A 21,975-nucleotide genomic window follows, 5' to 3' on the forward strand; every position below is an offset into this window, starting at 1 on the left:
TGTATCATAAGTGATTTTCCTTGGTGCTGTATGTGGAAAAAAATCTTCCTAACCAATCATGGTGAAGCTGAAGGAGCTACCAAATGCTCTAAAGACCAAAATGTGAAACATGTGAACATAAAAGGTTACAGAGCCACAGCACTTTCAGCATTGCTGTCTGTACAACTGTTTCCATCGTCTACAAGTAAAAGCTTCAAGGAACCACTAATGGTCACTGGACAGGAGCAGCACACAAGAGCTAACATCACAATTGACAACATGACACTACAATTGACCTGAGGACAGCAGGAAAAGCAGTTAAACATGGAGCAAGCAATCGACAAACTACAATCATCTCTGGCTTCAAAACAACAAATGAACTGTGGGGGAAGGGGGTTCAGACTCCCCAAATTAATAACGTTGGTAGTTTTAACCATTTACTTTGTATTTGTCCTCCTTATATTGCTCAGTTATCAGAGTTGAAGAAGAAGATGGAGCAGGAAGCAGCAACTCTAGAGAATTCAGAAGAAGGAAAGAGGAAGCTGCAGAGAGAGATGGAGAACCTGAACCAGCGTCTGGAGGAGAAAAGCTCAGCTTATGATAAGCTGGAGAAGACCAGGGTGAGGCTGCAACGAGAACTCGATGATCTGCTGGTGGGTCAGGATCAACAGCGTCAGATCGTCCAGGAGCTGGAGAGGAAGCAGAAAAAATTCGATCAGGTACGGATTAACAAGTGTGAACAGAGTGAGCTTTTACTTTACTTTATTTCTGGTTCTTGATTTCAGTCCCACCAGACTCACAGACTTTTTGTAAATGTTGCAGACTGACATACTTGATCATGTAGCAGATGGCTTGATTTTTAGACTGGTTTCATAACTTATTTAATGTCATGGTCTTTAGTTGTATACCTAATTTACCTTTATCAAGAACAGTCATGAACTTCTCAATAAACTCTGTGTCCCAAATTGAGTAAACTGAGCTAATGAAAGTACCTGGATTTTCTTCAATTCAGCATTTTTGTAGATCTTACAGCTTTAGGCCAGGAATGTACTTTTTATAGCAACATGAGGCCAGTGCAGTGCAAGCATGTCTCCTGTTGGGCAAACCTAATAATCATGATAAACATCAATACTCATGGGGGCACTTAATATGCCCACAAATCAGCCCTAAATTAAAATGATAAAGCTGCAGAGCTAATTTAGCACTGAAAACATTTATTAGTCTATGACAAACTGGAGATTCACACACAGTAGTACTCTTTAGTAGATGTACAGATGCTAGAGCACACTTATTGCTGCAGTGCAAAAAATGCAATGTTCATTCCTAGTTGTGCCCTGGAGAACAATGCTTTGTGAAGTCCAGCTTGCATTGCTAGCCCTTGCCACTTGAGTATTTTCATAGTTGTCTTTCAGTCCAGCCTTGTTTACATTGTCATTGCATGGCTATGTCACTCCATCTAAGGCTAAGTGTACGCACTAGGTGTGACTGTTGTTGATCCAGCCAATTGTGGGTTACTGTATTAGACTACCTCACCAGCCGAATGCCAGTTTTAATATTCTAGATATTCTATGATCACAGATTTCTAATAACTTCATGTAACTTAGTGTGTTTGGTATGGAATGTAAAATGAATGCTGTGAGATCTGAGGTCAGGAGTTTGCTGTAACATTTGTGTATTTGCAGTTGCTGGCTGAGGAGAAGACTATATCTGCTCGTTATGCTGAGGAGAGAGATCGAGCTGAAGCCGAAGCGAGAGAGAAGGAAACCAAGGCTCTTACCCTGGTGAAAGATCTCGAGGCTGTAGTGGACCAACGGAATGAACTGGAACGCAGTAACAAACTCCTGAAAACTGAGATGGAGGATCTGATGTCTTCCAAAGATGATGTTGGAAAGAGCGTAAGTATACTTTGTGCCTTTTCAGTCTAAAGGGCATTTGTGAGGTCAGGCCTGGTTTGGAATTGGGTTCCAGTTCATCCCAAATGTCTTCTGATTGGGTGAGTTCAGGGCTCTGTCAAGCCAATGGAGATCATCCACACCAAACTCGTCAAATCATGTCTTTGTGGCACCGGTTTGGCAGCGACCCTTTTCCATTTTATGACTGGCCCTGTGCTAAAAGCAAGATAAATTAGGTTGAAAGCACAACGTTTTCTATACATGTTACTAATGGGTGTGGATGAAACACCTAAACCTAATTATGAGTTTTCACACACTTTTGGCCATGTAGTGTATGTATATACAAATATAATGAGACCCTTTATACATGTGAGTTGATGGTGTGCGTCTGTTCCTTGTGCAGGTTCATGAGCTGGAGCGTGCCAAGCGGGCAATGGAGCAGCAGTTGGAGGAGATGAAGACCCAGCTGGAAGAACTGGAGGATGAACTTCAGCTGACAGAAGATGCCAAGCTGCGTTTGGAAGTGAATCTGCAGGCCATGAAGGCTCAGTTTGAGCGAGACCTGCAGGGACGAGATGAACAGGGAGAGGAGAAAAGGAAACAACTCGTCAAACAGGTGACTGAACTCTGGAATAATTTTATGAAAAGCTTTATTAATCGCTGTTTAGATTAGATTAAACCTACGTTCACATTAATGGCTATAACCTTTTACCCAAATTGCTCCTCCCTGCTTGCTAGTGGTTGTTCCTGACCTCAGGTTTCACCCTGGTAGTCCTAATAAACTTTATGAAATAGGGAAATCTCTGTTGCTTTCATAATCTAGCTCCTGTGGTGCAGGACGTGTGATAAGACAGAATATGGGAGGAATAAAATGCCTGTTGTTGGTTGACGGAGATGAACAGAAGATCTACTGTTGATCCTCTGTTGATCGTTTTAATTTAGGTGATGAGGTGAATGTCACAACACACAGTGCTTTGAACCCTTCTCTGCCAGTCAGTGCTCATGCTAACTCCTGTCCATGATCCAACAAGGAGTGCACAGGCATTGATGATAGGCGGTTCAATTAGTTTGGACCATTTGGACAGAAAGATATGCACCAGGATGCACTGTAGAAAGTTCCAGCTCACAATGTACTGAAGTTCTTCAAAGACCAGAGCCAAAGTCTAAGGACCTGTCCTGGTACCAGAGATCACATGACTTCTTCAGATGTCTTTGTGCGAGTCAGAGCTAGTTTGTTTGACAGCATATTAAGAACTTGGTCTTAAAGTTTTGGCTCACAGGTGTATAAGAATGCGAATGGTGTGTGTGTGTGTGTGTTTAGGTACGCGAGATGGAAGCTGAACTGGAGGATGAGAAGAAACAGAGAAATCAAGCTATAGCAGCAAGAAAGAAGTTGGAGCTGGATCTTTCTGAACTGGAGGCTCAGATCGACCAAGCTAATAAAGCTCGAGATGAAGCACTGAGACAGCTGAAGAAACTGCAGGTATTAAACTTTTCCATGCTCATAAAACCAGGCTCATAAACGGAACCCAAAGCTTCCAGAGGGAGCGTGTGTTCCTTTTCTGAGCCTGGTTCCTCATTCTGGATGTTTTCTCTGCCATTGCTCCACATTTAATTCTGAACTGTGTGTTTAGGCCCAGCTAAAGGATCAGCTGAGGGAGCTGGAGGAGGTTCGTGCAGCCAGAGATGCAGCATTGAACAGCGCGAAGGAGAACGAACGCAAACTTAAGAGTCTGGAGGCCGAGAACATGCAGCTACATGAGGTTCGTCTATCTCTCTTACTGTCCTTGTTTGTCTGTCTACCCTGATCTCATGTGGTCTTGAGATTCACGATCAGGAATCGGAAATGACTTGGGGAAATAAATGGGGGGGGAAAATCCAGACTCTGCTCCGTAAATACAGCAGTGTCTTCTGAACTGCTTAGAGTTGCTTTGGCCTTGTCTTATATTTTTTTATGTTAATATTGTAAACAAAGCATGCTAAAGTTACACGATCTAATACAAACCTTTATGGTTTGTTAATGTTCATCAAATATAATGAAAAAGGATTGACAACTTCAGTTTCTTCGTGTAGAACCTGTCGGCTGCTGATCGTACAAAGAAGCAGATTCAGCAGGAGAGAGACGACATGCATGATGAACTCACCAGCCAGAACTCGAAGATGTAAGTCTTGATCTTCTGTCCCACATCCAGCTTTATATTGTGTAATGTAATGACCATAAATCAGAAAGTAAAACCATTTCAATGTTTGTCAGGTCGCTGGTAGTTGAGGAGAAGAAGAAGCTGGAGGCTCGGATTGCTCAGTTGGAAGAGGAACTGGACGAAGAACAGTGTAACGCTGAGCTTGTTAATGACCGACTGAAGAAAGCAAACCTACAGGTACAAGCACTTACACTAGACTGAACATCTACCAGAAAGAGGTACCCACAAGAATACATCATGAGGACATAATCCCAAATGACTTACTGTTTCATTAATATGGTCCATATTTTTTATGTTTTAGTTCTGTAAGCTTAGTCATGTCATTATGGCATCATCACTTTGTGATGGTTGGCTGCACAGATGGGTCAGCTTTCTTCAATGTCCTGTCCTAGCAGACTAGCCCCTGATAATGAAATTCACATTGTGATGTCAGTCCAGTTTTTTCTTGTCTTTAGTGTTGTCATGTGAAACATCTCTTCGACCATGTGTGTGTACATACAGGTGGACACTCTGACTACAGAGCTAGGGGTCGAGCGCAGTTCGGCTCAGAAGAGCGAGACGGCTCGTCAGCAGCTTGACAAACAGAACAAGGACCTCAAGACCAAACTGCAGGAACTGGAAGGTTCTGTCAAATCCAAATTTAAATCCACTATCGCTGCCCTGGAGGCCAAAATGCTGCAGCTGGAGGAACAGCTGGACCAGGAGACCAAGTAAGCAACACACACTTACACATCAACTATACTCAACAACACAGTGCAGCTAAGGAAGCAGCTCCGCCAGAACGTCCAGTGAACACATTAATGTTCTTTACTGTGGTACTCCCTGCTCATTTGTTTACGGTCAGTGGAGACTAATAGTCTGAGTAGGCCCAGCACACCAGACTGGTCGGATTGAGAGATTTTGGCTGAAAATGGTCCACCATTGTGGTTGAGTTTGTAATTTAGCTGTGACGTTGGGAATTCTGCTTTTGCAGCTTCATTAATACAATTAAACATCTCAATGTACCTGGGGTGTAAAATCAGGTTTTATATGGACACAAATGTTTAAATATTTGGAGTTTGTTGGTAAATTCAGGCCTCAGATACAAAACAACCAGATCTTGGATGATGCTTTGCAATAGTGAGTGCTGCTTTGTGCTCCACCTCTTTCCCACCAATCTAGTCGTTTCCACCTTCTGATTGCAACACCTTTGTGAGAATACTCAACAGTGGTGGATTAGTGCATTAAACCGCTGCACTGTTTTTGCCATTTAGTATCGAATGTGTATTAATGTGAAGCATCGCTCTTTCAGTGGCCTATCAGTAATTGTAAACTTGATGCTAAAGTGCAGTGCCTTTAAAAACTCATTAACGGCAGGTTTGGGAACTTAGAGCAGCTTTTAGCATTGAATGCTTTGTAAATGATTTCAACTGTACAAATTATTACTGTACGAGTTATTAAAATATTTAATTCGCCTGTTTTACATGAGTTTGTCCTTATTTGGTTCTGTATGAGCTCTTTTTAGTATCAGATGCTGTACTGACAAAACGTGAGTGCATTGTCTGATTGTTCTGTTATGACTGTGTGCAGGGAAAAGCAGGCCAGTTCGAAGTTGGTACGACGTTCCGAGAAGAGACTAAAAGAGGTTCTGCTGCAGGTTGAGGATGAGAGACGCAACAGTGATCAGTTTAAAGATCAGGTCAGGGATCATGTTTATTTCACTGTCTTCAGCTATTTGTTTTGGTTCCATTTAAAACTATTGAACATACACATTTTTCCCAGATTTTTAGTGACTAATGTTTTTTCTTGGTGTTCAGATGGAGAAAGCTAACACGCGGATGAAGCAGCTGAAGCGCCAGTTGGAGGAAGCTGAGGAGGAAGCCACACGCGCTAACGCCTCCCGCAGGAAGTTACAAAGAGAGCTTGAGGATGCCACAGAGGCCAGCGACGTAATGAATCGTGAGGTCAGCGTCCTCAAGACCAAACTGAGGTACTGGTCCTGTTTAAGCAGAGATTCTCACCCGGATATTAAAGTGTCTGTGCATTGCTGTAGTGCAACTCTTAGTCTTAACCTTTAAATTCTTGGCTCGAGGGCACTTCGCTGTAGCAGAAGTCTAACAAGCTAGCAAACCACTGCAGAGTGTTGAAACTTGCCAGTTTGAATCTTTGGGTGGATGCCCAGCTCTGCAGTTTGCTGTGTTTGAGGGATGGAAGGTTGCATGGTGCCTTTTTATGTTGCAGCTCCAATATGCAATCTCCCTAATTGGTCTGGGCACATGTTTGAGTAAAAGGGGAGGAGAGTCACATGGACCTTAGTGTGGTTCTTGTTACTCGATACGGCTCTGTGTGGGAACCCAACATGGGCAGGTGATAAGAAGCAGCCACAAATTGGACACACGTTTAAGGGACGTGATCAGATGAGGAATTGGAAATGATTAAATTGGCAGATAAAGGGAAAAAATTCAGAAAAAAGACTTAACCATTAATTTTGTAGACAAAGATGATTCAAGAAATGTAAAAACAAAGACTGAATCACAGGCCAGACCAAGATGTGCAATGTTTTGAGATCAAGACCAATTGTGTAGACAACTCAAGCACCAAGTCTTGGTCCTGCCCAGGACTGAGGATACACTGATCAGTGTAGCTGGCTTTAGCACTAGGAGTTCAGGGTTCTACTGCAACACAAAGCAAAATTGAAACAAATGTTTGCTTCACTTTACATTCGTATTTTCTGTATAACTTGTATAACAGCTTATGTGCATTTTAATGCTAGTTTGCTAGCATCCCTATAGTAACTGTGTTAGCAGCTAGTAATGGCACAAACAGCAGATGTTTTTATTAGAGTTAATGTACATTGCTTTGACCTTACTCTGTATTTGTGGTGATTTACAGGCGTGGTGGTGATTACACCCTGAACGTTCGGCGTGTGGCGCGTGGTGTGGACAGTGAAGAGGACGTGGACATGACGAGTGAGACCTCCGAGACGACACCTGAATAATGCTTTTGTAGGAAAAACTAATCGAATTACACCAAACTTGGGTCTTCTAGTCTTCACACTATTTCAGTCCATCACACTTACCAACCCCACAGCACTTAAAGATTTAGCCAATACTGTAATACATCTGTATTGTAATGGGTTGATGCAGGGTTGCCAGATTGCTTACTAGATTAGACATGTGACTGTGATGGAAGTCGATGTTGGAGTATTTTTACTTTGGCAACCTACATATTTTACTTGCACTTGACTGGGAATAATGGTTGCCTTAGTAATTTGAATACATTATATACATGTAACAATATTAACAATACACTGAGTCAAGAGGGGACCTCTTTAGCCCATAACTTTGGCAAATGTTGATGAATTGTCAAAATTCTTTCACATTAACATTGTAACTTGCAATTGCAAAAACAGATTGCAAGTGTTGAATTTAGTCATAAATTGACATTTTATTGTTCACAATTAAAGTTGTCACGTGTTAATATAAAAATTGTAATTGTGAAAATTATCATTTCACAAGGTATCTTAACTACACGGCTAAGGTGCAGTGGGCAATAACAATCACTTTGGCAAATGTTGATCTTTTTTTTTTTTTATTCACTGTTTCATTCAGAATTAAATTGGTAAAGTTATGGTCAAAGGTACAGAGGTCCCTTTTTGACGGTGTACAAATATACTGTATATCTGCCTGATGTGTTGACATTAAGCATAAACAGGAATAAATAGGGGCTTAAAATGTTCTAACATATTTTTCTAGATTATCATTTTTGTATTTTTGCCTTTGTCAGAAAAAGTTGCTTCACTTTTTAATCTCATCGGTTTATAGTTTTTTTATGGTATATTGGTAGCACCATTGTAATGTACTTATTTCGATCAGAATTTTTGTTCCTTTCGACTATTAGCACATTAATATAGGCATGTTAGCACCGGAGCAAAACAATGCACATTTCAGTTTCACATTCCACCCTCTTTTGCGATTGTTGTTTATTGGTTGTTATGGCTATATTGTCGTTATAAAACACACTGCAGTATTCAAAACATTTAAAGATTGAGCCGTGGTTTATTAGAAGTCTTGTAAAGGTGATATAATAATCGTGTTAATGCATTTGGGTGGAGGGATACAACATTAAAATAGCTTATTGCCAGATTTTTATATCTGTATTCCCTTTGATAAGTCTGAATAGATTTATTTGTTCTTGTATTAAATGGAATCATTGACTGAATTTTCTTCCTTTCACTATGTAATCATGTGTATCTGTATGACTTGATCAGAATTCTGCTTTTCTCCATGTATTTTTAATCACTGCTTTTGTACCAAAACTGCAGCTGCAATTTTTATATCACAGACATATTAAAGATGCAAGTATGAAATGTCTGCTGCCATTCTTTTTAAACCTTATTTGACTCTATTAAAGTGTTATTTGATCTGTCTTAGCTTTCACCAGATTAGATACATTTTAATGGAAAATCTTTTGCTGAAGATGTCTAATATGATGAATGATCCATAATGGTATAACCAACATCAGGTAAAAGTAATTGGGTGGATTTACAGGACCAGGTACACCTTATGGTGCAGACACGTTTTCCTTTTTGGTTTACATATTTTAGGATGGCAACACCCCCATACTGCTTGAAATGTTCAAGGGGAGTTTAACCAACATCAGGCTAAAGTCAAGGCTCCTTCTCCTTAATTACCAAATTTTAACATCATTAAAGTTTTTAGTTTTTTTCCCAGAAACTTCTGGAGTGCACACTAAATAGCTTCAACTCATTTACCCCTTAAAGAACTGGAAGATATTCTTTTTTTTTATGAATCGCATGTATTCCACAATAAACTATTGTAAACTAAGAGCTTTCAGAGAGGAACCGAAGCTCTTATAGAGAAAATGCCTGTTCTGAATATTTATAGTCAAGAGGTTTACATATGCTTCTAAAGTATGTGTATAGTAATTGCTAGAGAGTTTCAATGACTACACATTACTTTAAACATCGAAAACTTTGAATGATTTTCATTGTGGGTTTTCTGAAAAAGTCAAAAATATACAGACAGCAACTTGCTGAATGTGAATGTGGTGTTGAAAGACTGAGAAGCTCTTAACAGAACGGAGATCATACACAGTTAACAAAGTATAGTTCTGGAGATGTCCCTTTTTGCTGGAAGGTGGTTCAGTGGGTAGCACTGTCACCTCACAGCAAAAAGGTCCTGGGTTCAAACCCCAGGTGGTCCTGGTCCTGGTCCTTTCTGTGTGGAGTTTGCATGTTCATGTTCTTGAACATGGGAGCTCCGGTTTCCTCCCACAGTTCAAAGACATGCAGTCAGGTTAATGACTCAATGGTCCAGGACTGTTTGATATTCAACTTGTGAACTGATGAATCTTGTGTATCCAGTAACTACCTGTTATGTCATGAATGTAACCAAAGTGTGTAAAGCATGATGTTAAAATCCTAATAAATAAATAAAATCTTTTGTTGGAAAGATTTCTACACGTTAGAAATGGCGCTTTTTAAGCAACATCGTTTTAAGCGACAGTGGTTCTGGTGGAAGCGAGATGTAACCGGTTCCATCTGAAAAGACCCGCAGACGCGGCTGCATACAATGGTTCAACCCGTTTCTCATCTTTATTCTCTAGACATTTCGCAGCACTGTATGCATAGTCTACATCGTATATTACACTATTTCAACATTACAATAATATTAAATTTTAATAGTAGTGCACTACGTATGGAACAGGGGACTGATTGGTACGAAGCCTTAGTATAGTTGTGCGCATGCGTAGTGCAAAATAAGAGACTTTAAAAGTATTTTTAAAAAGTATTTAAAAGTCACTAGCGTAGAAAGCTTCTCGATTCCAGTAATAACGGAATCGACTCTGATTCTGATTCCAGTGCTTTGTAATAAAAATTTCGATTTTAAGAGTTTAATAAATGTGTTAATGTTCTTGAGTCTTCATCAAACGCTGGTCCAGTTCCACTAGGGAACACGCAGGGCAGCGCAAGGCAGAAACACCCTGGGCAGAGCACCAATCATTCACAACGCTTAATTTTCTAAACAAATATAAGCAAACAAACTTTTATAATATGTACGTTTATCTGTAATTTTACTTCCTCCTGTTTCTCATGTAATTTTAGGGCATACTATTTTTTAATATATTTTTTATATTTGTCATAGCATACAGCCCCATCCTCAATTTAGTCATTTTCAATTCCCTATTGCAATTACTCTGCCATATTCTTGATAAGTACTTGCCTTTAGCGACATGTGTAAATGTTTAGTTTTACTATTATATATAGATTTTGTCATTAAATCCAATGTTACTTCATTTTTTTAGTCGACATTTCTAAATATGATTTCATTTCAGAGACGAGACTTCATGCCCTCTGCGTGAACTTGAGCAGAATCAAGTTTACAGTATTGAATCGATTCCGAAGAGTTAGAATCGACTCCTTAATCTGAAAGACCGGAATCGAAGAATCGAATGTCTCCAACCGCTGGTGAAACGAAGCATTACCGGCGTGTCTGTGTAGAACTTTTATACAGGTGAGAAATTATTTATATTTGTACATTTGTACACTTTATATCTCTCATAGGGCTGATTTTGGCGAGTAGTCTTAAACTAGAGAGCAGGTTAAGGTTTATATCATCTGTAAACCGTTGAGACTAGCTATTAGCGTTAGCTACGTAAGAAATAGCATGTAGCTGAGTGTTAGCCTGTTGGCTAGTTGAGCAGTCAGTACAGTTATACCTGTGTGACAGGGTTACATCAGCTTTTAAATCTTATTTTATTTATATATATATATATATATATACATATTACATGATTCTAACACATGGCGTCTCATTGTGTTGTGTATCCAGTCACTTGCTGTCAGTGATACTGACAAAACATGAACAGTAAATGAAGCAATGCTAATGATATGTATTAAGTGTTTACAATCAGGATCTACTATTTTATTTTTTCGTTAATCTGAGGGTGTATAAAGTTCTACAGTGTAACCTTGCATTATGACTTCTTAATTTCTCATTCTTTACTATGCTGGACTACAGCTGGTGATTCTAGTATGCTTGCCCATATAAATAAGGTTAGTTTGGCTGCACTGAACAGTGGCCTCTTCATCAAGATAGAAAAGAAAACCCAAACTTCACTTTTTGCTGAAAATAATTTTTTTTGAATGGTCAAATGTAATCTAAGAGCCACAAAAAGGGGTGCTCGGGTGGTGCCCACATACATCTTAAAAGCATTTAGATGAAGTCATTAAAATGGTGCCCACATATCTAAAAAGCGTTTCGGTGAAGTCATTAAAATCCTAAAATAATTAAAAAATAATGAGTTAATCTGTGTTACATGATTACTCACCCTTGTTGCTGAGACATTTTCACAAATCTACTCCTTCAGTCACATTTTCTGGATTTTCAGGCTCACGTTGTGAAATACAACCATTACATGATGTTCATCACCAAGCTACCTTTACTCTTCATTACCATCAACGCCAGCAGCAGAAGCATCAGCAGCATCTTCGGCCCTTAATCAGAGATTAACTCAGGTAAGCTTCAGTATTTTACCTTTAGATCTGTCTCATTGTTACCCACTTCTTAGTTCTTGTTTATCCTGAGCTGGATTCCAAGCTCTAATGGACGTTCAGAAGCTCCTACATGTCGATACACATCCTAAAAGGAATAAGGCAGACAGATCTAAATAATAACACAATATCTACAGTATATTGCAGCACTTTTGCACTATAGAGGATTCATGTGGTATCTGGTACCAGAATGTTACCAGCAGCTCCTTCAACTTCTGTAGGTTGCAATGTTGCATCTCTTGGCTAAAAGTTGTTCACATGATCCTAGAGAAAATAAAATTTGTCAGACCAGTTGCTCCAGTATTCAGTTCTGATGCCCATATGTCATGTAACTAACATTGATACACCATATAACCAAAAGTATGTGGACACCCCTTTGTAAATAAATTACATGCTTACAAATTTGTGGCAGCAGCATGAGGAAGGTCCTTTGATGCTGGATTTTTTTGATGTTCTGCAATGTTTGTTGGTGGATTGTTCTGTGATGTTTTGCAATGTTTGTTGGTGGATTGTTCTGTGATGTTTTGTGATGGTTGCTGCTGGATTGTTCTGTGATGTTTTGTGATGGTTGCTGCTGGATTGTTCTGTGATGATTTGTGATGGTTGCTGCTGGATTGTTCTGTGATGTTTTGTGATGGTTGCTGCTGGATTGTTCTGTGATGTTTTGTGATGGTTGCTGCTAGATTGTTCTGTGACATTTTCTGATGAAATGTTATATGCTGCTTTGTAATATTTGTTGCTGGATCGTTCTGTGATATGTGCTGCTGGATTGTTCTACGGTGTTCTGTGAGATGTTCTACGGTGTTCTGTGATATTTGCTGCTGAATTATCTGCGATCTGCAATGTTCTGCGTTTGCTGTTGAATTGTTCTGTGATGTTTGCTGCTGTACTCTTTTGGGTTGTAGCCACTGGATAAGTCTGAACTAGTTTATGTGTATGATTTATGAAAGCTCATGTGTAGTAAATGTATTGGTGTTTGTGTGTGTTTATGGTAAAGGTCATTCAGAGAAACAACACGACGGCCAGGCAAGAAACAGAGAAGAGGGAGTGGAGCGCTTCCTCTCCATCACACTCAGCTCTTTCTTCATCATCATCTTCTTCCTCAGCTATGGAGGTCGCTTTGGTGAGTGATCTTTCATGGAAAATCCACATCTGAAGAACCACGGGTTGGTAAAATAAACAGTTATTAGGGTTTATTCACACTGGATGGACAGCAGCGTGCTGGTAGAATCTTACGACCTAAAAATCAGAGCTACAGTCTCACGGTCATATTTCAGGTTTTGTAAAATTTGAAGTAAAAATGCTTTGTATGAGCAAAAGTATGTGAACATGAGGCATGATGACCATGTGCTTGCTTCTTTTGTGAAGACGTATGCTTCTCTAACGACGGCAACTCTTCTACTGTTGCAATATTGACTCCTGCTGGTATTAGTAATGGAGGAATAGAGATAGTGTAGTGTTCCTCCATACATGTTTGGTGGAGACGTGTGTAGTCTTTAGCCCGCCTCTGAATGTGAGGGTGAGTGTGATGCGCAGAGCTTGGCATGTTTGTATCTGAAATCTGTTTTGATGATTTTAATCTGCTGTGGTGCTCATGTTCTCCACATCACGCACATTACAGAATTCTGTAAGACCTCCATGTTGGAAGAACATTTTGAAAACCATTTGTATAATTGCACATCAAAAAGTGAGGACAAACGGAGAGGAATGAGTAACAATGGAGGAAATGTTACGCTAAAATTACTGAGACAGTCTCCTGTGAAACACACACACAGACACGCACACACAGACATAAACAAGCGAGTCCTGCGGCTATTACATGACTCATGGTCCTTTGAGAAGACTCGATGTGGCAGAGATGCAAAGAGCAAGACGTGTTCGAGAGGAAAGCAGAAACTTGTGGCTTAGGCATTTAGAGGTGCAATCAAAGGTGGAATAAGGTGAAGGAGAGATGGACAGAACAGAGCCTCTGGTTTAATACAGAGGCAAATAAAGAGCAAAAATAATGAAAATGTAATAAAGAAAAACTAAAAATCAGAAGATCAGCAAGAAGAGAGCAAAAAAAAATTTTTTGGATCAATCAAGGAAATGATGTTTAACAGGCTGTGTGATTAGCATTTAGAAAAGCTCAGGAAAAAGAGTGCCTTCAAAAGAAAGAATAAAGCCTGTTGATGTGAAGAGAGAAGAAAGAAAACAGAAAGAAAAAGAGATGCCCAGCCGTCAGCAGTGAGAGAAGAAATCCAGAGAGAAGTGGAGAGGTAGGACGTAACGTGAAGGCTGCAAGAAGTAAAGAGCAACGCTGGAAATGTGACGGATAGAGAAGCAGGAGAGAAGAGCTGAGAAAAAGAAAAAAAACAGGAGACGAGGTTGAATTGAAGTCTGCGAGGAGAGAGGAGAGGAGTGAGGCGTAGAGAAAGTAAAGCACAGAAGGATTTCACATTTGAAAAGAGAAACACATGCAAAGTAGCACAAAAGAAGCTGGTTGATAAAGAAGAAGCGATAGGAGAAAGAATACAGGACGGGGACAGAACAGCTGAGAGAGAAATTAGAGAGATCCTCAGCGGCAGCAGTCAGAAGACTTGCTGAGAAGACACGACAAGTAGCTGTAGAAAGAAAAGCATGGAAGCTTGTAGAAGGAGAGGAGCGACAGAGAGAGGGGAGGTGATCAGTGTAAGGAGAGACATGATAGAACTGTAGAAAGAAAAAAGGAGGACAGGGGTGTCATGAGTGAAGAAGAAGAAATGCAGGATAAAAACGACACACCACCAAAATCACACAGCAGCCTGAACAAGGTACGACATCCTAAAACAACCGTCTTCACTTTGTACAAATTAACCCTGTGTGTGTGTTTGTGTGTGTGTGTGTGTGTGTGTGTTGGGGGTGCGTACTACCGCGCACACTGATCCAGTCTGACACATTCCTGTGTGTCAAGAAAATTGTCAGCACCCATTTTCATCATGTACACACTGTTAGAGCGGGTAATGTAGCCACTGTAACACCCCGCTCAGTTTCCTCAGTTGGCATGATTGGGGCTTTTCTAAAATTAGTGTGTGTTTATGCAAATTAGACAGAATAATCACCAGGTTGGTTAATAACACATTTGCCATGGATTGCCGACTGTGCTTGTGTGTCTGTGTGGTCTCTCTGGACCATATCTGACAGGATTAATGTCTGGGGAAAGTGTCCAGTGATTGGTTTAAAGGTGCATGGGAACAGAGAATCATAGGGAAGGATCGTACTCAGTTTGACCTATTTATAGACTAAACAAGTGGGTGTGGGTGTGGGTGTGTGTTATGGGGGGGTTCCATAGCACTATATGCTAAAGTTTCTAAGAAAAGAGCGTTTTTCATCTTCGCCTGGTAACTTTAACACACTGCTCTTTCTCTCGGTTTGTGTCTTTGTTCAGGCTCATCCGGTGCTGAAGGCATTTATGTGTGGTTCTCTCAGTGGAACATGCTCCACTTTACTCTTCCAGCCCCTCGATCTGGTGAAAACTCGACTGCAGACTTTACAGAACAGCGTCCGTCCCGGGTGAGAAATTGTCTATATTGACATTACAGTGATTAGCCAAAACATTAGGACAATTGAGGGTGAGGGATCTGTTAGATGTTGGGCTGATGGTAGTTCCTTGTAGTTTATGTGTTGAATGCAGCAGATCTGATCAGCGTAAAGACTTGAGGAACTTTGATAAGGACCAGATTGGTATGGCCAGACTACTGGGTTAAAGTATCTCCCAAACAACAAGGTATCACAGGCAGCTGTGGTGTGTACCCACCGACTGGTCTGAAGAGGGACGACACATCAACCACTGATAAGTTGTTGGGCAGCCAAGATTCACTGATGCCAGAGGACATGAAGGCTGTGGGGTCTGATACGGACCAGCAGAAAATCTGCTGATAATCAAACTGCAGATGATTTTAATTCTGGTGATGAGGTGAATGTGTCACAACACAGTGCATTGAACACACAACCACTGTCTAAAGCACCTACCATGTGCACACAGACTTCTGAACTGGACTTCAGGGCCAGGGATGAAGGTCGACTGGTTCAACAAATCCTATTTTTACCAAGATCATGTGGACTGTTGGGCATGTGTGCATCATTTACTGGTGGAAGAACCAGGATTTAAACTACCTGGTAGAACATGCTGACAGCTACTGTCCCCTTTCTCCTTCAGCATGATTATGCCTCTGTGCACAAAGCAAGCTTTATAAAGACAAGGTTTAACTAGCAAGGAGCTTCAGCTGCATACACAAAGCCCTGGTCTCATTCCAATTGAACACTTTTGGGATTAATTAAACTTTTGTGAGCCAGTACTTGAACTCACTGACTCTACTGACTGAATCGGCACAAATTCCCATAGACACACCAAATTTGTACAGTCTCTCTCCCTCTCTCTCAAACTCAAAGGAAGCTTTATTGGCATGACAAATAAGGACATTCGTATTGCCAAAGCTCAGTTACAGAGAAAAGAAAAAAAATAACAATAAGAAAGAACAAATATATACAAAATAGTTACAGATGCATAAGAATGAATAAAATAATAATAAATACAGTGCAAATAGTAACAATAAAAATGGTAACATTGACAGTGATGATGTAGTAATAAGAATAAAAATTAGTTGTGCGTGCATGCATGTGTGTGTTTGTGTGACACACACTCAACTCAAAAGAAGCTTTATTGGCATGACAAATAAGGACAGTCGTATTGCCAAAGCAAGTTACAGAGAAATAATAAAAATAACAATAAGAACAAATATGTACAAAACAGTTACATGTGCAAAAATATAAAGTAGAATAAAATATTAATAAAAACAGTGCAAAATAATAATCAAAATTATAATATTTACACACGCACTCTCTCTGTCAATCAGAAACAAGCATCTCCTGTGGCGGTGAAATGAAAGTGTAGCTGTGAGGAAGTATTAATGTTGAATCTGTAGTAATCTGAATCTCTCTCTCAGTTCTCCGAAGGTTGGGATGCTGCGTGTGTTCGTCACAGTGGTTCGTACAGAGAAACTCTTGGGGCTGTGGAAGGGAGTTTCACCGGTAAACATTAGTCACCTCTCTCTCTTTTATTCTCTCTCTTTATTTGTTTGAATAGTTAATATTGTTAATACCTAACACAAATGTGTGTTTTTGTCTGTCTCTCTCATTTTCTCTCTCTTTTTCTCTTCTCTTGTTTTCTTGCTCTCTTTTTTCATTCTCTTTCTCTATTTTCTCTAATTGTCTATCTCGTATTCTCTTTCTTTTTCTCGTTCTCAATTCATTTTACTTTAATCGTGCTTTATTGGCATGACAAGTGTTCAAATGTGTATTGCCAAAGTTTTGATAAAGAAATGAACATGGTAAACAAAAGGTAAAATAGATTTAAATAATTTATTAGCAAAGCAATTAGGAATTATTATATTACATAATAATAATAATAATAATAATATACCAATATGCTAAATAAAATATATTATTTCTACCAATAATAGTAATAACGACAGTAATATTAAAAATATAATTGCAACAGTAACACTCCTATTACCATTACTTACCAGTACTTTATCACTAACAATAATGAGAGCATGTGCTCACAGGTCTATGTCTCTGATATTTGGTATGTGGTTACTGTCCCTCTGAGTGAACATGCCAGTGCCTCTTTATGTTCACCAAGAACATATGGTATCTTCTCCTCACCAGAAAGCCCTTTAAACTCAGTGAATATGTGATGAATTTTGGTAAGGAATTTATCTGAATATATTGTGTTTGTTGGTTTGTTTGTTTATTAGGATTTTAACATCATGTTCTACACTTTTGGTTACATTCATGACAGGAACGGTAGTTACTCATTACACAAGGTTCATCACTCCTCAAGGTTATATCGAACACAGTCTTGGACAATTTAGTGTCTCCAATTCACCTCACTTGCATGTCTTTGGACTGTGTGAGGAAACCGGGGCACCCGGAGGAAACCCACACAGACACAGGGAGAACACGCAAACTCCACACAGAAAGGACCCCACCACACCTGGGGATCGAACCCAGGACCTTCCTGCTGTGAGGTGACAGTGCTACCCACTTAGCCACCGTGCCGCCCAAATAAATTGTGTATGTTCATATGCAGATCTGTAAATGCAGATCTGTCTCTATCTTATTGCTCTGGCACTACTGGCACAGTCTCTCCTCATTAGTAACCAGGACTGTTTGTGTCTGCTGGTCTCTCTGAACAGGTGATGGTTACTGAGTCTGTACTAGTTTTTCAGAACTCTGGTCCCATCAGTCCCATTTGCTGAGTTCCTGATTTGTAAGCAGGCCTCTCACATAGCCATACAGGGCAGTTGATTTAACATTGTTAATACCTAATGCAAATGTGTTTTCTCCCTCTCTCTTATTCTCTCCCTCTCTTTCTCCGCAGTCCTTTATGCGCTGTATACCAGGTGTAGGGATTTATTTCAGCACCTTTTACTCCCTGAAGCAGCATTTCTTTGAGCTGAAGGCACCGGGGGCGTTTGAGTCTGTGCTGTTGGGCGCGGCAGCACGCTGCGTGGCTGGAGTCACCATGCTGCCCTTTACTGTCATCAAAACTCGCTTTGAGGTACAAATACACACTGAGAGGAGTCCAAAAGTGTTCTAAGCCCAAATGTGTACTGCCGCTGTAAACCTTACTTCTCTTACACACATACTCATAACAGAATGTGGCCAAATGTATGTGGACACCCATCGTAAGTAATAACCCCTTTACTGAAATCTGTGTTCACAGTCTTAATGCACACTGTGTGTGTGTGTGTTTGTTTCAGAGTGGACACTATAAATATTTGAGTGTATGGGGGGCGTTGAGAAGTGTGTGTGAGACAGAGGGCCCCAGAGCTCTGTATTCGGGTCTCACAGCTACACTGCTCAGAGACGCCCCATTCTCCGGCATCTACGTGATGATCTACAGCCAGAGCAAGCGGGCACTGCCACATGGTCAGTGTGTGTGTGTGTGTATGTGTATATGTGTATATGTGTATATGTGTGTGTATATATATATATATATATATATATATATGATGGGACATTCATGCTTAAAAACCCTTCCCAGTGATAGGCTTGAGCTTGGATAAATAGAAAAGGGACTGAAAAGCATCAGAACTGATGGTTTGCTTGTGTCTGATTCTCAGAGCTCAGCTCGTCAGGTTTGGCTCCTCTGTTGAATTTCAGCTGTGGTGTTTTTGCGGGGATTTTGGCATCTCTGGTAACGCAGCCGGCCGACGTGGTGAAAACACACATGCAGGTGAATCCAACATGTTACAGCCGAACCAGAGATGCAGTACGCTTCATTTATACTGTGAGTAACACACAAACACACACACACACTCACACACAGAATGTGGCCGCTCCTGATCTTGGCTTTACTGTTTCTCTCGTGCCTTAATTACCTGACAACAGGTTTAAGTTCACATGCTGCATTCACGACATTTAGTGGACACTTTTATTTAAAGCACCTTAATATTGCAATTGAGAGTTAAGGGTCTTGCACAAGGGCCCAACAGTGGAGGCAGATGTAGGACTTAAACCAGCGACCTGCTACACTGCTGGTACTAAATATACATAATGTTTAGTATAAAGTATTTTGTACAGAACATATCAAGGAGCGTCCAGAAACTTTAGGCTATGTTTTCCATTAAATCACACCTAAGAAAACAAATCCCATTACAGAAATACAAAAACAAATCTATACAATCAATTCCATACAATAAATTATGGCCTTTAAGTTTGTGGCAGCAGTTTGGGAAAGGCCCTTTCCTATTTCAGCATGCCTGCAACCCTATACACAAAGTCAGGTCCATATAGACACGACTTAAGCAGTTTGATGTAGAGGAACTGGCCTGTACAGAACCCTGACCACAACTCTACTGAACATCTTTTGCATGCATTGGAACATTGATAGTGACCCAGACTTTTGTATCCAGTGTCTTTGACTGACCTCACAATTTTCACATGTATACTCCAAAATCTAGTGGAAGGTCCGTGGAGGCCGATTGAGCTCTGTATTAATACACACAAATTTGATGACCAGCAAGTTCAAGGTCAGGTGTCCACATACTTTTGATCCTATATTGTTGCTTGTGGAGTGTCTGTTAAATAAATTATGCACTTTTTTCCCTAGGAACATGGTGTTGGTGGGTTTTTTCGTGGTGCAGTTCCACGTTCTTTAAGGAGAACTCTGATGGCGGCGATGGCCTGGACTGTGTATGAACAGCTGATGGCACGCATGGGTCTCAAATCCTGATCTCTCTTTCACACACACACACACACACACACACACACACACACACGGTACATTGATATGAACACCAAACACTCCTACACTCCTACACATACACGTAAACACACTAAACACTCCTACATACACACTCCCTCACACACACACACACACACACACACACACGGTACATTGATATGAACACCAAACACTCCTACACTCCTACACACACACGTAAACACACTAAACACTCCCTCACACACACACACACACACACACAACAAGCACTTAGCTCTGACAATCAGACCTTTGATATTGAGCCAATAATTCCATTCCCACCGATAAAATTAGACCAGAAACTGTTACATTATTAGCCATCAAACACTCACACTCATCTATCATTCTCACCTGAAGGGGAAACTGTAGTAGTTAATCCACTTACTGCATTTTTAAAAGGGGAGAGGAAGCAGGAGTAGCTGAAGTGAAGCTCAGTTCAACAAAAGATGACTTGAAATCAAGCACTCCCATATCATTATGGTTTTATTTTTTCCTGGATTTTTCCCTTTTATCTCCCAATTTAGTCATTTCTGATTTCCAGTTGTGAATCTGATGCTGCTTGCACAACCACCAATCTGATCAGCGAGCGCTGGATCACCACACGCCCTCTTCGACACTTGTCCAATCTGCAGGCGCTTCTTATCACCTGCCAGAGTTGAATTCACACACAGAGCCGTATCGTGTAAAGAGAGCCATGCTAAGCTTCATGTGACTCACCCCACCCCCTATATTTGTACTGACCAGTCCCTGATATCGGATATTGCAACGGGATCAGGAAAAGACCCAGTCCGACCCGCTGCCAGTTGTGTTGTTGGACGCCAGGTCAGTGGCTCTGCCGAGATTCCTGCTCATAAGTTCCAACACTGCAGTTTGCTGAGTTTTTCTTTTTGTTTTGTTATTTTTTTGGAGAAGTGTGTAAATCATTCAGTCACCAAAATCACTGACTTTTCAAGACTGATAAAATACAGGGGTGTAAAAACTTTTGACTTTAATTGCTTATGTTAATGTTACCTAATATTTTATGACTACCATTTGTTTTCAGTATGAACACTTTAAAGTGTTTAACCAGAAGTTATCAGTCCACCTGAATTCTCCCACGTGATGTGCATGTGTTCATTAAAATTGAAAGACTACATTTTCCTTAAGTCTTTGTGTTTTACATTGTATTGGTGCCTCAGAGTTATTTAAAAAGCAAATTTATCATTTTACTTTAGTCAAAACACTGAAAAATGCATTTGTTATTAGCGTGTTTAAATGCTGTTATAAATAAGCTGAATGTGGCTTTTGAGAATGTTGAATGGTGTGTGATGGTACATTGGTGTATCATGTATGAGAGTGAAAGTGCATGATGGTGGGTGACGATGAATGATTGTGTGAAATGGTGAATGATGATGGATGAGGGTCTGTGATGGCGTACTGTGTATAAAATTGTGTCAATATGGTGTATATTGTGTAATTTCGGATTTAGTCTGGCTTAGCTTGTAAATGCACTTTAATTAAGAATGATCGAACCTCTGTTCACACTAACACTGATGGGCGTTCTCTGTTTTGGTGCCGTGCTCGGTGGAGATCTCCTTTCGTGATGGAGGTGTTCTTTAATGTTTTATTTTAGATTCTTTGTGCTCAGATGAATGATGTGCCTCGTTTGTTTAAATGTCAATAAACATTTTTTATGAACAAGCTATTGTTTGTTCATTTATCTCACAACAAACTGACATTTTGCCCAGAAATCTTGACAGCACCATGTACCACCAGGATTCGGTTTTTCTGAAGCCACTATCCATTACTTACAGGTATACAAAAATTCAAAAGTGCCATAGAATGAAATTTGACTTTAATTTAAACAAACCAGCCTGGCTCAGTGTTTTTAGATGCTATTTTTAGTTGTATAATAAACTTGCTCTAATAAAATTTTTTAAACATCTTTGTTGCATTGTTCTACAGATATTTCCACTTTATTTGCAATGGTAAGAACAAATAATCATTGCACCTTTAGTAGTGGCTTTCCTCCCACAGTTCCCACATGCAAGTGAGGTTAATTGTAGATGCAAAATTGTC

The 21,975-nt window shown here is 40.1% G+C and overlaps 2 protein-coding genes across 5 annotated transcripts in view; both read left to right on the forward strand.

Annotated features, from left to right (window-relative positions):
* LOC134316834 (myosin-9-like) overlaps window positions 1–8,422 on the forward strand; it is a 32,429-nt gene extending 24,007 nt beyond the window's left edge. For all 3 annotated transcript variants that reach the window (XM_062997325.1, XM_062997324.1, XM_062997326.1), the window contains 11 exons: window positions 450–698; window positions 1,662–1,874; window positions 2,275–2,487; window positions 3,193–3,354; window positions 3,506–3,634; window positions 3,945–4,033; window positions 4,126–4,249; window positions 4,574–4,782; window positions 5,642–5,750; window positions 5,869–6,041; window positions 6,944–8,422. In XM_062997325.1, coding sequence (XP_062853395.1) covers window positions 450–698; window positions 1,662–1,874; window positions 2,275–2,487; window positions 3,193–3,354; window positions 3,506–3,634; window positions 3,945–4,033; window positions 4,126–4,249; window positions 4,574–4,782; window positions 5,642–5,750; window positions 5,869–6,041; window positions 6,944–7,049 — 1,776 coding nt within the window. In that variant the 3' untranslated portion in view covers window positions 7,050–8,422. The remainder of the gene's footprint in view (window positions 1–449; window positions 699–1,661; window positions 1,875–2,274; window positions 2,488–3,192; window positions 3,355–3,505; window positions 3,635–3,944; window positions 4,034–4,125; window positions 4,250–4,573; window positions 4,783–5,641; window positions 5,751–5,868; window positions 6,042–6,943) is intronic.
* Window positions 8,423–10,506: 2,084 nt separating this feature from the next.
* slc25a38b (solute carrier family 25 member 38b) lies at window positions 10,507–21,597 on the forward strand. 2 transcript variants are annotated; one of them, XM_062997328.1, is made up of 9 exons: window positions 10,507–10,587; window positions 11,465–11,591; window positions 12,625–12,750; window positions 15,034–15,158; window positions 16,592–16,676; window positions 18,031–18,210; window positions 18,413–18,581; window positions 18,776–18,942; window positions 19,765–21,597. In XM_062997328.1, exons 3-9 carry the CDS (start codon window positions 12,736–12,738, stop codon window positions 19,885–19,887), a joined length of 864 nt encoding a protein of 287 aa, XP_062853398.1. In that variant the 5' UTR covers window positions 10,507–10,587; window positions 11,465–11,591; window positions 12,625–12,735; the 3' UTR covers window positions 19,888–21,597. The 2 variants fall into 2 exon arrangements, with proteins under 2 accessions (XP_062853398.1, XP_062853399.1); XM_062997329.1 differs by lacking the exons at window positions 10,507–10,587; window positions 11,465–11,591; window positions 12,625–12,750 and adding an exon at window positions 13,454–14,419.
* The last annotated feature ends 378 nt before the right edge of the window (window positions 21,598–21,975 follow it).

Source organism: Trichomycterus rosablanca, chromosome 6 (assembly GCF_030014385.1).
Source record: "Trichomycterus rosablanca isolate fTriRos1 chromosome 6, fTriRos1.hap1, whole genome shotgun sequence".
Classification (NCBI taxonomy): domain Eukaryota; kingdom Metazoa; phylum Chordata; class Actinopteri; order Siluriformes; family Trichomycteridae; genus Trichomycterus; species Trichomycterus rosablanca.

Excerpts from the sequence above, each read along its gene's own strand:
- slc25a38b (XM_062997329.1), top strand. The coding sequence starts at position 14,351 with ATGAGTGAAGAAGAAGAAATGCAGGATAAAAACGACACACCACCAAAA. Across the intron at positions 18,211-18,412 it reads TCATCAAAACTCGCTTTGAG|AGTGGACACTATAAATATTT; the intron begins GTACAAATACAC and ends TGTTTGTTTCAG. Across the intron at positions 18,943-19,764 it reads CAGTACGCTTCATTTATACT|GAACATGGTGTTGGTGGGTT; the intron begins GTGAGTAACACA and ends TTTTTTCCCTAG.